Here is a 13,930-nt window from a genome sequence, read left to right on the forward strand (position 1 = left end):
CACCTAAAAATTGTCAATTTAACATGGCCAATTCACCTGACCTGCACATCTTTGGACTGTGTGAGGAAACTGGAGCACCCAGAGGAAACCCATGCAGACACGGGGAGAATGTGCAAACTCCACATGGACAGTTGCCCAAGGCTGGAATCGAAGCGGGGTCCCTGGTGCTGTGAAGCAGTAGTTCTAACCACTGAGCCACAGTGCACCCTTGAGTTCCATTACTTTTCTTCAGACTCATTCTGGGTACGATCTGCAGTATTCGTGGTATTTTGCTCTTTGCACCACTTACAAGATGCACTGAATCAACGTGCTGGGGTCCTTTGAGGAACCTCTAGAATTGGAAGGACAAGGACAGTAGACACATGGGTACACCCCTACCCACTGCAGGTGCCCCTGCAACTCATTCACCATCCTGAGTTAATTCTTCTTGCCATTCCTTCACTGTCACTGGGTGAAAGACTGGCACTGCCTCAACAGATATTATGGGTGTGCACACATCCCATGGACTGCAGCAGTACAATGGCAGCTGACTATCATCTTTCTCAAGGGCAATTAGGGGTGACAGCAAATGCCAGCACTTAATGAAATATTCTGAATGAACACCCCCTGTGATCAGTTAAAATGAAACTGTATGATCAGATACCCCAGACAAGTGTCCAGGTTTGATGATGCATTTTGATACAGACCAAAAATATATAAAACTAATACCTTTTGGGATTGCTGGGCTCCTTCAAATTCATATCCCTTGACAGTACAAGTTGATTTTATGAATCAGTGTTTCAAACGATGGGAACATATGTCAGGGATGTATAAACAGTGGTTCAACATGAACTGCCACCCAGTAAAATTAAACACTGAGCAAGTTGTGTTTTGTGTGTTATCTCCTGTTTCAGAATCCCCAATGTTTACTTCCCATGTGTGAAACCTTGGCTTCATGGATCAAACCAATGCCTACTGTTTTCAGTTGGAATAATGCAAAGTATTATTTTATTTCACAACTACACAGGGACCGACAGCTAGATATTTATGATTGGGCAAACCTGTAACCAAAATTAAAGTTAAGGTCACAAGACGACCCTCTCCATCATCTGACATGATAAACAACAAGAGATGGAAGACACCAAGCTAACTCCTGATTTTTTTCACATTAGATTCCCTACAGTGTGGAAACAGACCATTTTGCCCAACAGGTCCACACAGATCCTCTGAAGATTAACCCACCCAGACCCATTTCCCTCTGACTAATGCGCCTAGCACTATGTGACAGTCTAGCATGGCCAATTCACCTGATCAGCAGATCTTTGGATTGTGGGAGGAAACCCACACAGGCACAGGGAGAATGTGCAAACACCACACAGACAGTCACCCGAGGCAGGAATCAAACCTGGGCCCCTGGCGCTGTGAGGCATCAGTGCTAACCACTGAGGCATAGTGCTGCCCCACTCTGATCTTATGTGATACCATCAGAAATCAGACAGCACCAGGTTATAGTTCAACAGGTTTATTGGAAATCACAAGCTTCCGGAAATCACAAGCTCAGGTCCACCTGATGAAGGAGCAGCACTCCAAAAACTTGTAATTTAAAATAAACCCTGTCAGGATTCTAACCTGGTGTCGTGTGACTTTGGACTCTGTCCACCTCAGTCCAACACTGGCACCTCCACATCATGTGAGAAATTCCAGGTGCAATGACTCATTCTCCATAATTCACTCCAACAGTGAAATGCAGTTCCCTCAACAACACAGTAAGGCCAAAAGGGATTTCTGCAAATCTCCATGACTGCTACCTCCCCAAAACATTTCACCCCATAGTTAACCACAAGGATCAGATCACAAATCAGTTAAGTAGTTGTTCACAAAATGTGACGACCAGAGCAGCCTTCTTGATGGTCAGCACTTTTCAAAGCCAACAGCAAGCCCGGCTGCAGCAGAGTGCTTGAGCTCATTTTCGATTTTAAAGATTAAATAGCTCAGGTACCTATGGGAAACACTTCACATTAAAAGCTGCAAGAGATAATGGGAACAAATTGGTTATTTGTATTGTCTTGATGGATTATCTAAATTTTTGAAAGTTGGTGCAAAACACCCCCAGAAATTCGCAATTTGCAATCCATAAAAGTATCCTTGGCCACTAAAATATCTTTATCTCTCTTAAGGTCCTCACATATCCAATCATAGAGAGTTAGGAGAACTGCTCAGGGAGACTAAATATGCCCTTGTCCCTCTCAGGTAGCCTCTGTTCAATACTTTCCTCGAATCAATCATAACTATTTGTTGATCTTCGATACTAACAGTCCCCATTGACAACTATTCATCCTCCGAGCCAGATTGTTATCCGATGCTTTGTCTGGCCAACTATTCTTTTCTCTCTTTGGACTCTATCCTCACCTCTTGTTTACCCCTTACCTTCTCCCCCTACCCTATCTCCTGCATATAAACTGACATTTTCCTTGCTACCATTAGCTCTAAGGAAGGGTCACTCAACTTGAAACATTTTCATGGAATAGAATCCTTGCAGTATGGAAACAGGCCATTTGGCCCGACAAGTCCACACGACCCTTTGAACTCATCCAGACCCATTGCCCTACCCTATTACTCTACATTTACCCTTGAGTAATGCGCCTAACCTACACATCCCTGGACACTATGGGCCAATTTAGCCAATCCACCCTAACCTGCACATCTTTGGACTGTGGGAGGAAACTGGAGCACCTGGAGGAAGCCCACGCAGACATGGGGAGAATGTGCAAACTCCACACAGAAGAGCTGAGGCTTGAATCAAATCCAGGTCCCTGGCGCTGTGAGGCAGCAGTGCTAACCACTGAGGCACGTTAACTCTGATTTCTTTCCACAGATGCTGCAAGACCTGCTGAGCTTTTCCAGCAATTTCTATATTTGCTGATCTTGCTTTTTGTAGACCTTGTTTGCGGCTGTAACCTTGTATTCATCACTCTGTTCTATCACTCTATGATATTTGTTTGCTATGATCTTCCTGTACTGCACACAAAACAAAACTCTTCACTGTACATAGGTACATATAACAATAATTTTAAAAAGTCAAAATTATTTAGGTGCAGGCCTGGAGTGTTTCTTAATGCACATGGTGGCCATTTTCTCAATTTGTTTAAAATCTAGAACAGCGTCAATACGAAAAAATACCCACACCGATAGAGTCACGGAGTCAGACAGCACGGAAACAGACCTTTCAGTCCAAACCAAACATAATCCCAAACTGTCTACTTCGGATTCCAGCATTTCAGCTTTTTTGTCTCTAGTGATAATCATCCAGCACGGAAATAGATCCTTCGGTCCAACCAGTCCATGCCAAACATAATCCCAAACTAAACTAGTCCCACCTGCCTGCTCCTGGCCCATATCCCTCCAAACCCTTCCTATTCATATACCCATCCAAATGCCTTTTAAATGCTGTAATTGTACCAGCCTCCACCACTTCCTCTGGCAGCTCATTTCATACACGTGCTACCTTCTGCTTTAAAAAGTTGCCTCTTAGGTCTTTTTTATATCTTTCCCCTCTCACCCTAAATCTACGCCCTCTAGTTCTGGACTCCCCCACTCCAGGGAAAAGATGTTGTCTATTTATCCTATCCATGCCCCCAATAATTTTGTAAACCTCTATAAGGTCACCCCTCAGCCTCCGACACTCCAGGGAAAACAGCCCCAACCTATTCAACCTCTCCCTGTAGCTCAAATCCTCCAACTCTGGCAACATCCTTGTAAATCTCTTCTGAACCCTTTCAAGTTTCACAACATCCTTCCATCTTCCTTTGAGTAGATTCACAATAAATTGTTAGACCGAAGGTTCACAGTGTATGAAAATGCCAGAAACTTTATGAATCATTACGTTGCGAAACAGACTCGTTGGAAGTTTATGAAGTCGCTTCTTTGAATTTCCATCTCCTCCCTATTTTATTTCAACCTTGGACTGCACAGCAACGTCAGCCAAGTCGATACATGGGTGGCCTGACATACCTCTGCCCTGAATGCTTGCAAGAGGAGCCAGGTAGTAACTCACACTCTGGATTTTATTTCCTTTCCCAAGGAGCAGGTCGGGCATCTTGCCACTAATACAAACAAGCAGTGGGACGGGGAAGGGAGGGAAGAATTGTAGCCACAGACCTGTATGCTGATGTTGCAGCTTGCTTCTCTCGTAAGGCAAACCGACCACTAATGACAGCGACACTTGTAAAGACTCCCCCTGTACAGCATTTCTTTTCAATCACATTTACATAGCATCATTAATGCCAAGAATATCCCAGGCACTTCCTTGGAGTGCAACCATAAATGAAAGGGCACAAAGCCAGAACTGAATATGTTAAGATGACAAAAAGCAAGGTTTGAAAGAGTTTGCAACTTTCCAGAAATTTTGAACTTGCACTCGTCATGCTCATACACTTTTTTATTTTAGGTTAGACTCCCTACAGCACGGAAACAGGCCCTTTGGCCCAACAAGTCCACACCGACCCTCCGAAAAGTAACACATCCCGACCCATTCCCCTTATACTGTGGGCAATTTCCCATGGCCAATACACCTGACCAGCACATCTGTGGATTGTGGGAGCAAACCCACACAGACACAGGGAGAATGTGCAAACTCTACAAAGACAGTTGTCCGAGGGTGGAATCGAACCTGGGTTCGAGGCACTGTGAGGCAGCAGCCTTAATCACTGAGCCACTGTGCCACATGAAAACTTCGAAAAGATCTTCCCCAGTCAGTAAAAATGCCCACACGATAACATAGTCAGTGTTGAAATGGCCACAACTCCTTTTCTGCACCAATAGGTTTGAGTTATAAAGAAAGGCTGGATAGGCTGGGACTTCTTTCATAGGAGGTTGAGAGGAGATCTTATAGAAGTTAATAAAATAATGAAGGGTATAGATAGAGTCGATGGTGGTTGACTTTTCCCCAAGATGGGGAATTTCAAGACCGGGGGCACATTTTTAAGGTGAGAGAAGAGAGATTTGAAAAAGACATGAGGCAATTATTTTGAATGCAGGTACAATTACAACATTTGAAAGACATTTGGATAAGTACATGGATAGGAAAGGTTTGGAGGGATATGGGCCAGGAGCAGTCAAGTGGGACTAGTGCAGTTTGGGATTATGTTCATCATGGACTGGTTGGGCCAAAAGGTCTGTTTCCGTGCTGGAAGACTCTATGACTGAGAACTTGATTGGACTCCAAAAGACAGGGGGGAGTCACAACGAGGGAATGAGTAACACATGCAATTTGTTTTTACTTTTCTTTTACATTCTCCTATGATCTTAACATCAAATTTGCCTGATGTTGCTGATCTCATAAAACTCTTTGCACCTCTATGACATAAAAGCTCATTGTACTGTAAAGGTGGTTATGGAAAGCAGGAACCAAACTTCAGTCCCAGTGGCACACATTCCCCATCAACCTAGGTTTGACTTTGCCAGTTAAGTGTAACAATTGACAGAATGCCAACGAGTAAACGTTCACTCCACAAACAGCAGTTACAACTGCAGGAGAACATAACACAGTGTAACAAAATCCAAATGAACAAAAAGCCATCGCCATTCCTCCCTGAGGCCTTAAACACATAGATTTACTTCTCAGGAGGTTTCTCAGTGCAAGAATATCTGAGTTAAGTGATTGTCACTTTGCCAAATGATAACCTTAAAATAGGTACTTATTATTGCAGCCTCAAGCTAAATGCTAGTGAGGAATGAATGGAAAAATGACTATGTGTGAAATGTGGTTGTATGTAGAGGTGAAAGAGAAAATACCAATACTCAATGCAAATACACGTTAACTGGTACATAGTGTATTCAGTGCCAAACATGTAGCAAGGTATTTGTTTGGGAGAACGATTAACTCCATATGTAGAGTTTTACAAACACTGCAGCAATATCTGGAATCAACTTGCGTTTAAAACAAATGGAATTCACCATCTTCATCTTTTTGAAACATTCAGATGGACCCAGGGGCTCCATGATTTCTGGATGGCCAAGTAGGTAAATAAACAAACCACTCGAATAAGCATGTTCTTAATGAGACGGCAGACCAACCAACACACCACAAACATGGCACTGACTGACCAGTCAAACAAACGTCTTGCAAACACTATTTCCTTCCACTGCACAATCCAATTTTATAAACTAGGTTAACTCCATCAGACAATGTGCATTCACAGCTGTGAGTTTGAATAAGTATGAGTTGAATGAAAAATACTTAAGTTTAAAAGAAAACATTATCACTTGGTTACTTACAGCCGGGAGAGCTTGGGGGTGCCTTGGAAGAGAAGCTCAGGAAGTACCTGGAGTTTATTCTTGTTGAGCCGCCTGTAGGAAAACACCAAACAAACACCATCAGAAATCGATGCATTGCTCCTAGAGCTGGTGCAGGGTCAGTGACAACTCCGATTCACTGTGTGTTCAAAACATCAAAACTATCTGCTTATGTTGGGCATCCTGACAGAGATCGATCAGTCCAGTGCTGCAGAACATCCTTCACTGTAACAGTAAGGGCAGCACGGTGGCTCAGTGGTTAGCACTGCAGCCTCCCAGCACCAGGGACCTGGGTTCGATTCCAGACTCGGGTGTCTGCGTGAAGTTTACACACTCTCCCCGTGTCTGCGTGGGTTTCCTCTGGGTGGTCTTGTTTCCTCCCACAGTCCAAAGATGTGCAGGTCAGGTGAATTGGCCATTCTAAATTGTCCCGTAGTATTAGGTGCATTTGTCAGAGAGAAGTGGGTTACTCTTTGGAGGGTTGGTGTGGACTTGTGGGGCCGAAGGGCCTGTTTCCACACTGTAGCGAATCTAATCTAATCAAAAAAATGAAGTTGCAGTTCAATCTGTTGTACATACAACACACCGCAACAAGCCCACACCAGCTTATAGACATTTTTTATTCATTCACAGGAAGAGGGCATCACTGGCTTGGCCAATATCTATTCCCAACTCAGAGCAGGGTCAAGAGTTAACCACATTGGGTTCACATGTCATCCAGACCAGATAGGGTCCATAAAGGACGCAAGTGAAAGAGATCTGTTTTTCCAATAATCAACAATGGTTTCATGGTTATCATTAGACTTCTGTAGTGATTGGAATGGGATTGGCCAGGTAGATCTCATTGAATATGAGATCCCTCATTGGAGTGTTAACCTGAGCCAATCAGGGAGCTCTGGGGAGGAGTCTCAGGGGTTCTTCTCACTCTTGGGACTGGCTCTGAGCTGGTCAGAGCCCATGTACTGTGCATGTGTGAATAAAGGGTGACTGGGGGCTGGGATACCAGCCTCCGTGGAGTTATTTCAATTTTAAACACATATCTTTTAAAATTCAATTCAAATTCCACCATATGCCATGTCAGGATTCAAACCCAGGTCCCAGGAAAACTATCTGAGCTCCTGTCCAGCGATGGGCTGTCACCTCTCCCAGCTTAACACAAAGGAAGTCGGAGTGTTAAAGTAATGTAATCAGCCACAGGCCCAATGCTGTTGCCTTGGAGACATGGTTCCAACACCATCACAGCAGTTGCTGGAATTTAACTTCTTAAAAAGTCAAGTCTCAGAAATGCTCAAATGATAGGCTTTTTTTTTTAAACATCCTCTGGTTCACCCACTCTCTTTAGGGAAGCAAATGTGCCATCCTTACCTTTGGCTTGAGACCCACAACAATGTGGCTGATTCTTAGCTGCCTCTGGGCAATGAGGGATGGGCAATAATTGCTGGCCATGCTGGCCATAGACATGTTATGTATAGTCGAATGCTGGAAAAGCACAGCCAGTCCAACAACATCTGAGGAGCAGGGGAATTCCTGATGAAGGGCTTATGGCCAAAACATCAATTCTCTTGCTCCTCGGATGCTGCCTGACCTGCTGTGTTTTTCCAGCGCCACACTCTTCCACTCTGACCTCCAGCATCTGCAGTCCTCACTTTCTCCAAGTTACGTATAATCCCAGGAATGATTTTTTTTGTTTAACATTTCAATCCAAACTGGCTGTGTCAGGAGAGCTGAGGGTGGGCAAAGAAGCAGACACATCTGCAGTGGTTGATTAGATTGGTCTGATCACAGATCCATGCACCGAGCTGGATTGCTTGACCTGGTGGGTAGAGCAAGTGAGTCATGAATCTGACATGACTTTCAGAGAGAAAACTGCAGACAGAGACTGTTATATTATGGTATAGATTCCTGACCAAACTGACCAAACAAACTAAGCTCACTAATTCCCTTTAGGGCAGGGAACTTCCATCCTTACCTGGTCTGGCCTACATGTGACTCCAGACCGACAGCAATGTGGTTGACTCTTAATTGCAATTGGGGATGCACAATAAATGCTGGCCCAGGCAGCGATGCTCACATCCCGTGAAAGATAATGATATTCAAATATCAGACATTTTTATACAAGGATAGTTCCCTTGCTTTTAGGCTCTTTCTCTGTTTATTGTCGTCAGTCCATTCTGTGTCCAGTAACATCAATACGTGTAGAACCCAGATTACATGTTTTTGTAGTAGTCCTGCAAAACTTCAGTGATATAAATTAACTGTTGAGATATTTGACTGAACAGAACCCAACTACCTGTGGTACATGTTATATCGGCTAACGTCTGTAAATCAGAAACAAAAACAGACACTGCTGGTAAAGCTCAGCAGGTCTGGCAGCATCCGTGAAGAGAAATCAGAGTTAACGTTTCGGGTCCGGTGACCCTTCCTCAGAATGTTAACTCTGATTTCTCTCCACAGACGCTGCTCAGCTTTTTTCAGAAACTTCCTGATTTACAGGATCCGCAGTTCTTTCGGTTTTTATTTACCAAAATAAAGCCACAAGTGACATCAGAGACTACGACTACATGTAGATTGAAAATTCCGTACAGTTCCAATATATATGAAATCAGGAAATGAACTTTGAGTTCTGGACCATCTCTGCATAAACAAGATAGACAGCAACTCAATTTAAAGATTACAATAGATTATTTTAGAAACAGGCCATTTGGCCCAACAAGTTCACACTGAACCATTGAAGAGTAACCCAACCAGACCTATTCCCTCACCCTATTACACAACATTTACCCCTGACTAATGCACCTAACCTACACATCCCTGAACACAATGGGGCAATTTAGCATGGCCAACCCACCTAACCTGTACATCTTTGGATTGTGGGAGGAAACCAGAGCACCTGGAGGAAACCCACACAGACACGGGGAGAATGTGCAAACTCCACACAGTTTCAACTTTCAACGACACCACTTTCAGCATTCTCAGATACAAGCATTGGACAACCACTCAGAATTAGAGAAACTCCATCAAACTTTCTCAACAGAAAAGTATGATTTTCAGCAGTGCAGATTTCAACGTTTGATGCAGAGTGTGCAGTGTTTGGTTTACAGGATTCTCACTCTCAGTACACCTTTTAGTAGTTGCAAAGCATTATTTCTGCAGCTTTTAGTTTTCCTGACAACGTGTAGAATTCTGCTGCAAATTAAATATATCAACATCACTGGATACATTATAAAGTCTGTTGCTGCAACAAACAGGGTGCTGGAGATGCATGACCCTCAGTGGAGACACTCGGAAACAAGGTTCTGCCTCTGATAATCCAGTCGCCTCACATAGCTGCGCTCAGCAATACCATGTGCTACTGACTGAGTGCACTGATGATAGAGTGAACACTGAAGGGTGGCATGGTGGCTCAGTGGTTAGCACTGCTGCCTCACAGTGCAAGGGACCTAGGTTCAATTCCACCCTCAGGCAACTGTCTGTGTGGAGCGCCCCATGGGTTTTCTCCCACAGTCTGAAGATGTGCAGGCTTGGTGGATTAGTCATGAAAAATGCAGCATTACGGGAATAGGATGGGTCTGGGTGGAATGCTGTTCAGTGGGTTAATGTTAATATGATGGGCTGAATGGCCTGCTTCCACACTGTGGGGATTCCACAATAACTGCGCCAAAATCAGTTCCAGTGAGTTGTGCTTAGTTTTGGGGATCAAATGGGCATTGTGTGTCATTCACATGCATCTTACAGAATACAGGCAGGGTCCCTATCTTGCTCCTTACAGCGATCTCAGGATTTAGGCAGAGTGACCCACTTTGTTCATTGGCTGCTCAGGTGTGGCCAAATACACTAACAAATTATACAGCTCAGCTGCATCTCTCAAAGGCAAGGTTGGCTGTGACTGACAGACTGCATTGTTCAAAAGTCAATAAATGGCTGTCCACAAGAGAGTACAGAAGCTGTGGTTTTCTCATTTATTGATTGATTTATTGTCATGTGTAACGAGATAAGCTTTGTTTACGAGCAGATCATAGTCAGCAAGGACATACAGATCAGACAGACTTAGACAGAGGCTTACAAGTTACACTGCACAGGGCGTGCGCTAGGTGAGATCAACATGATCAAGGTCGGCATTATTTGAAGTTAGAGAGTCCATCCATCAGTATAATAACGGCTGGGAAGAAGCTGTTCCTGAACCTGTTGGTGCGTGTGTTCAGGTTTCTGTATCTTCTGCCTGACGGAAGAGATTGTAGGAGAGCATTACCGGGGTGGGAGGGATCTTTGATGTTGGCAACCTTTCCGTGGCAGCAAGCTGTGTAAATGGAGTCCATGGATGGAAGGTTGATTTCCGTGATGGTCTGGGCTGTGCACACCACCTTCTTTCATTTCTTATGGTTCTGGACAGAGCAGTTGCCATAACAGGCCGTCACGCCAGTATGCTCTTGATGGTGCATTGCAGGAAGTTGGTGAGGGTCTTGGTGGAGGTCAGATATAAAATCAAAGGGTTGTTAAGGCCTCCCAGACAACTACTCAGAAGGGTGTCAGAGATAATGTTCGATACCAGAAGTATAGCTCCAAGAATTCATTCTACATTTGTACCAAGTAATGACCATCATCAACAAGATGAAGGACAGTAACCTCTATTGACATTGAATCCTACTAACATTACAGAATATCCCACCTGACAACATTTTGAGTGGGTTCCAATTGAAAAGAAACCTATCTGGTGTAGCCACATATATAACGAGGTGATAAGGTCAGAGATTGAGAATTCTGTGATGTGTAACTCAATTAGTGACTCCCAAAACCTGTCCCTGAATTACACAGTGAAAAGCAGGAGTGTAAGAAGCTCAATGGATCCAGGACAAAGTGACTTGTGTAAGTGTGTTAAGTTTCTCAGAGCAACGCACTAGTTTCTAACTGTGCAAGAGATCTCCTTACAAGAAAATATCTCTGCAATTAAAAAGAATGTTTGCTGCATTCATGTTTATCCCACCTCCTGCACCTACTCTTTTTCCTCTGGACTGAGTCCATGCCAGGTTGAACCAATCAAGAGAGCACACTTACCAGACTCACATAATCGAACACAGAACAAGTGAACACCACCATTGGCACCTCATCCAGCACCTCAAACATTAATTCCCTGAGCTGTGAGGGGGTGATGTTTTCATGCCCCTGAACATATGTTCAGTTTTTTTTGAAGTTTAGGAGGATGTTTGCTGGCAAAGAGCTCCAAAATTACAATTCCTTTCTCCCTCTCCGAAATGTACTCACAGCATTTGTAAAGATATAACACTTTACATCACATGGAATGCAACACCTAATAGTTTCCTCCAATCCAGGACATGGAATGCCTCGCTGTAGCTGCTTCAATGGTTTACATTTACACTGTACATGTTTCAGGTCAAACATTTTGTGCTTCATACAGCCAGAGGCATTTTACACGATTGTCAATTTCTCAATATACGCTGGCAGGAGTGCTATAATGGTCTTGCCCCATTGAGCCTGCTATTGAATGGCGTCATGATCTGCTGATTCATACCTCATTAGGTGCGTGTTTGTTAACCAATGCAATAAATGAGACACTTTGCAATAGAATTGACTGCACCTTTGGTAGCACCCAACTTTGTTCCCATTGTCTATTACTGGAAACAACACTGCAATGAAGTAGTCTCTACCACGTCCCTTATAAAGCCTTTGTAACACAGTCTCCTTAAACGCAACAAAAACAGGTTGTTCATTTCAACACACGGTCTCTGGAAAATCTTTTCTTGTCTTACGATGCCACGGACCCAGAGGGCAACCCTGTGCATGCCTCCTGTCACGAGAAAAGGTCACTGAGTATATTTACACAAGAGACAGAGCCCCTTCGAGGCCTCAGCTGGAAATAAATTTGTTTTTGCTTCAGGCTTCTGTGTGCTAATGAGGTGACACGTAATTACACCGAAATGAATCTCGTCTGCTTGCCTGCGTTTGCAGGAGACCAAAGCAGCGTTCCTGACGTCAGCCGAAGGAACAGTTCCTGTTAATTAAAGGAATGGTTACATTAGAGTGCCATTTGTGTGTCACTGGGATCTGCAGCTTTTCACTCTCATTGATAAGGTCACCCCTGTAGGTCCCTTCCTTTGCTCACCTCATACTAGAATGCGCGTCAAAAGTGAACAAGGGAGTGGGCTAACTGTTCATCCAGCTTCGAGGCTGGCACTAATGTTTTATTTTCATCGGCAAAGATGGATACACGTTTCTGGGCATAACCAGCTCCCCAAATTTCCAATTTCCCTCATCTTGGAGAGTCCACCTTTTAACTTAGGGTGTCGAGTGTCTGGAACAGCTGCCAGAGGTAGTGATGGAAGCGACTCCAATTTTATCATTAAATTTAGACAGGTACATGGATATAGTAAGATATTGCCCAAACTGAGGCAAAGGGTCTAGATTAAATTGTGAAAACTGGGCAGCATAGCCGAAATGGGCCGAAGGGCCTGTTTCCATGCTGTGGACTTCAATCACTCTACGACTCTAACAACGTCTTGAAGACCAACACAACGGCTACAGCCCGTACTCTATGGTATTTCTTGCTACTTCAACATACATCTATCAGTGCCCCTACATCCAAGCATTTACTCATCCATCTCCTCCCCAATCCCACTCCCCACCTTCACAACCTCCACATTCTCTTCAAAAGTACCTTTGGGACTTCCATTGCTCAGTAACCTTGCCATGAATTCATCTCCCTCACGCAGCACAATTAATTAAATGAAAAGCAAATGTTTACATATTCAGTTGAATGTGCTCCTATTAGTATTTGCCAAAAGGTAATAGACACTTCATTATAAAATATTAATTACTAATTACCCAAATATGAATTACTTCCAAGATATATATTCCACATTTGAAAGCAAATGTGACAAACAACATTGAAAAGGAGTGATAATCAGTTCAGTTAGACAATGGAGACAGAGAAAGGAAATTAGTCACTGCTCCAAATCCACTCATCGCTCCTTGTGATGAATGGGAATAGGAAGGCAGATGCCATTTGGAACTAATCGGGAGGGGAAGAACGTGCCAAGGGGAAGAAGGAATGTGCCAGGTGTAATTCAAAGGTGACAAAATAAAAGGAGGGGGGTGCCGGGGGAATTGAAAGGGCATTAGTGCCAGGTCAGCATGGGTGGCATGGTGGCTCAGTGGTTAGCACTGCTGGCTCACAACACCAGGGTCCCAGGTTCAATTCCAGTCTCGGGCGACTGACTGTGTGGAGTTTGCACATTCTCCCCGTGTCTGCGTGGGTTTCCTCCGGGTGCTCCGGTTTCCTCCCACAGTCTAGAGATGTGCAGGTCAGGTGAATTGACCATGTAAAATTGCCCATAGGTACATCAGTCAGAGAGAAATGGGTCTGGGTGGGTTACTCTTTGGAGGGTCGGTGTGGACTTGTTGGGCCAAAGGGCCTGGTTCCACACTGTAGGGAATCTAATCTAAACTGGACAGGGATGGAGGACATGGTTAATGTGAATTAAAGGAGGTGAAAGAATAAGATCATAAGAAACAGGAAGCAGGAGCAGGTCTTTGGCCTCTCAAGTCTACTCTGTCATTCAATAGGACCATGATTGATCAGACATTCCTCATGTCCACTTTCCTGATCTTTTCCCCCAAGACCCTGGTTCCTCGAATGATCAAG

General features: G+C 44.0%; 1 protein-coding gene across 1 annotated transcript in view; it reads right to left on the reverse strand.

The window, feature by feature from the left end:
- Positions 1-13,930, reverse strand: part of LOC140492241 (slit homolog 3 protein-like) — a 670,939-nt gene that overhangs the window by 562,936 nt on the left and 94,073 nt on the right. The window contains exon 4 of the mRNA XM_072591156.1: positions 6,256-6,327. Within this exon, the coding sequence (XP_072447257.1) occupies positions 6,256-6,327 (72 nt within the window). The remainder of the gene's footprint in view (positions 1-6,255; positions 6,328-13,930) is intronic.

This window comes from Chiloscyllium punctatum, chromosome 20 (genome assembly GCF_047496795.1).
Source record: "Chiloscyllium punctatum isolate Juve2018m chromosome 20, sChiPun1.3, whole genome shotgun sequence".
Classification (NCBI taxonomy): Eukaryota; Metazoa; Chordata; class Chondrichthyes; order Orectolobiformes; family Hemiscylliidae; genus Chiloscyllium; species Chiloscyllium punctatum.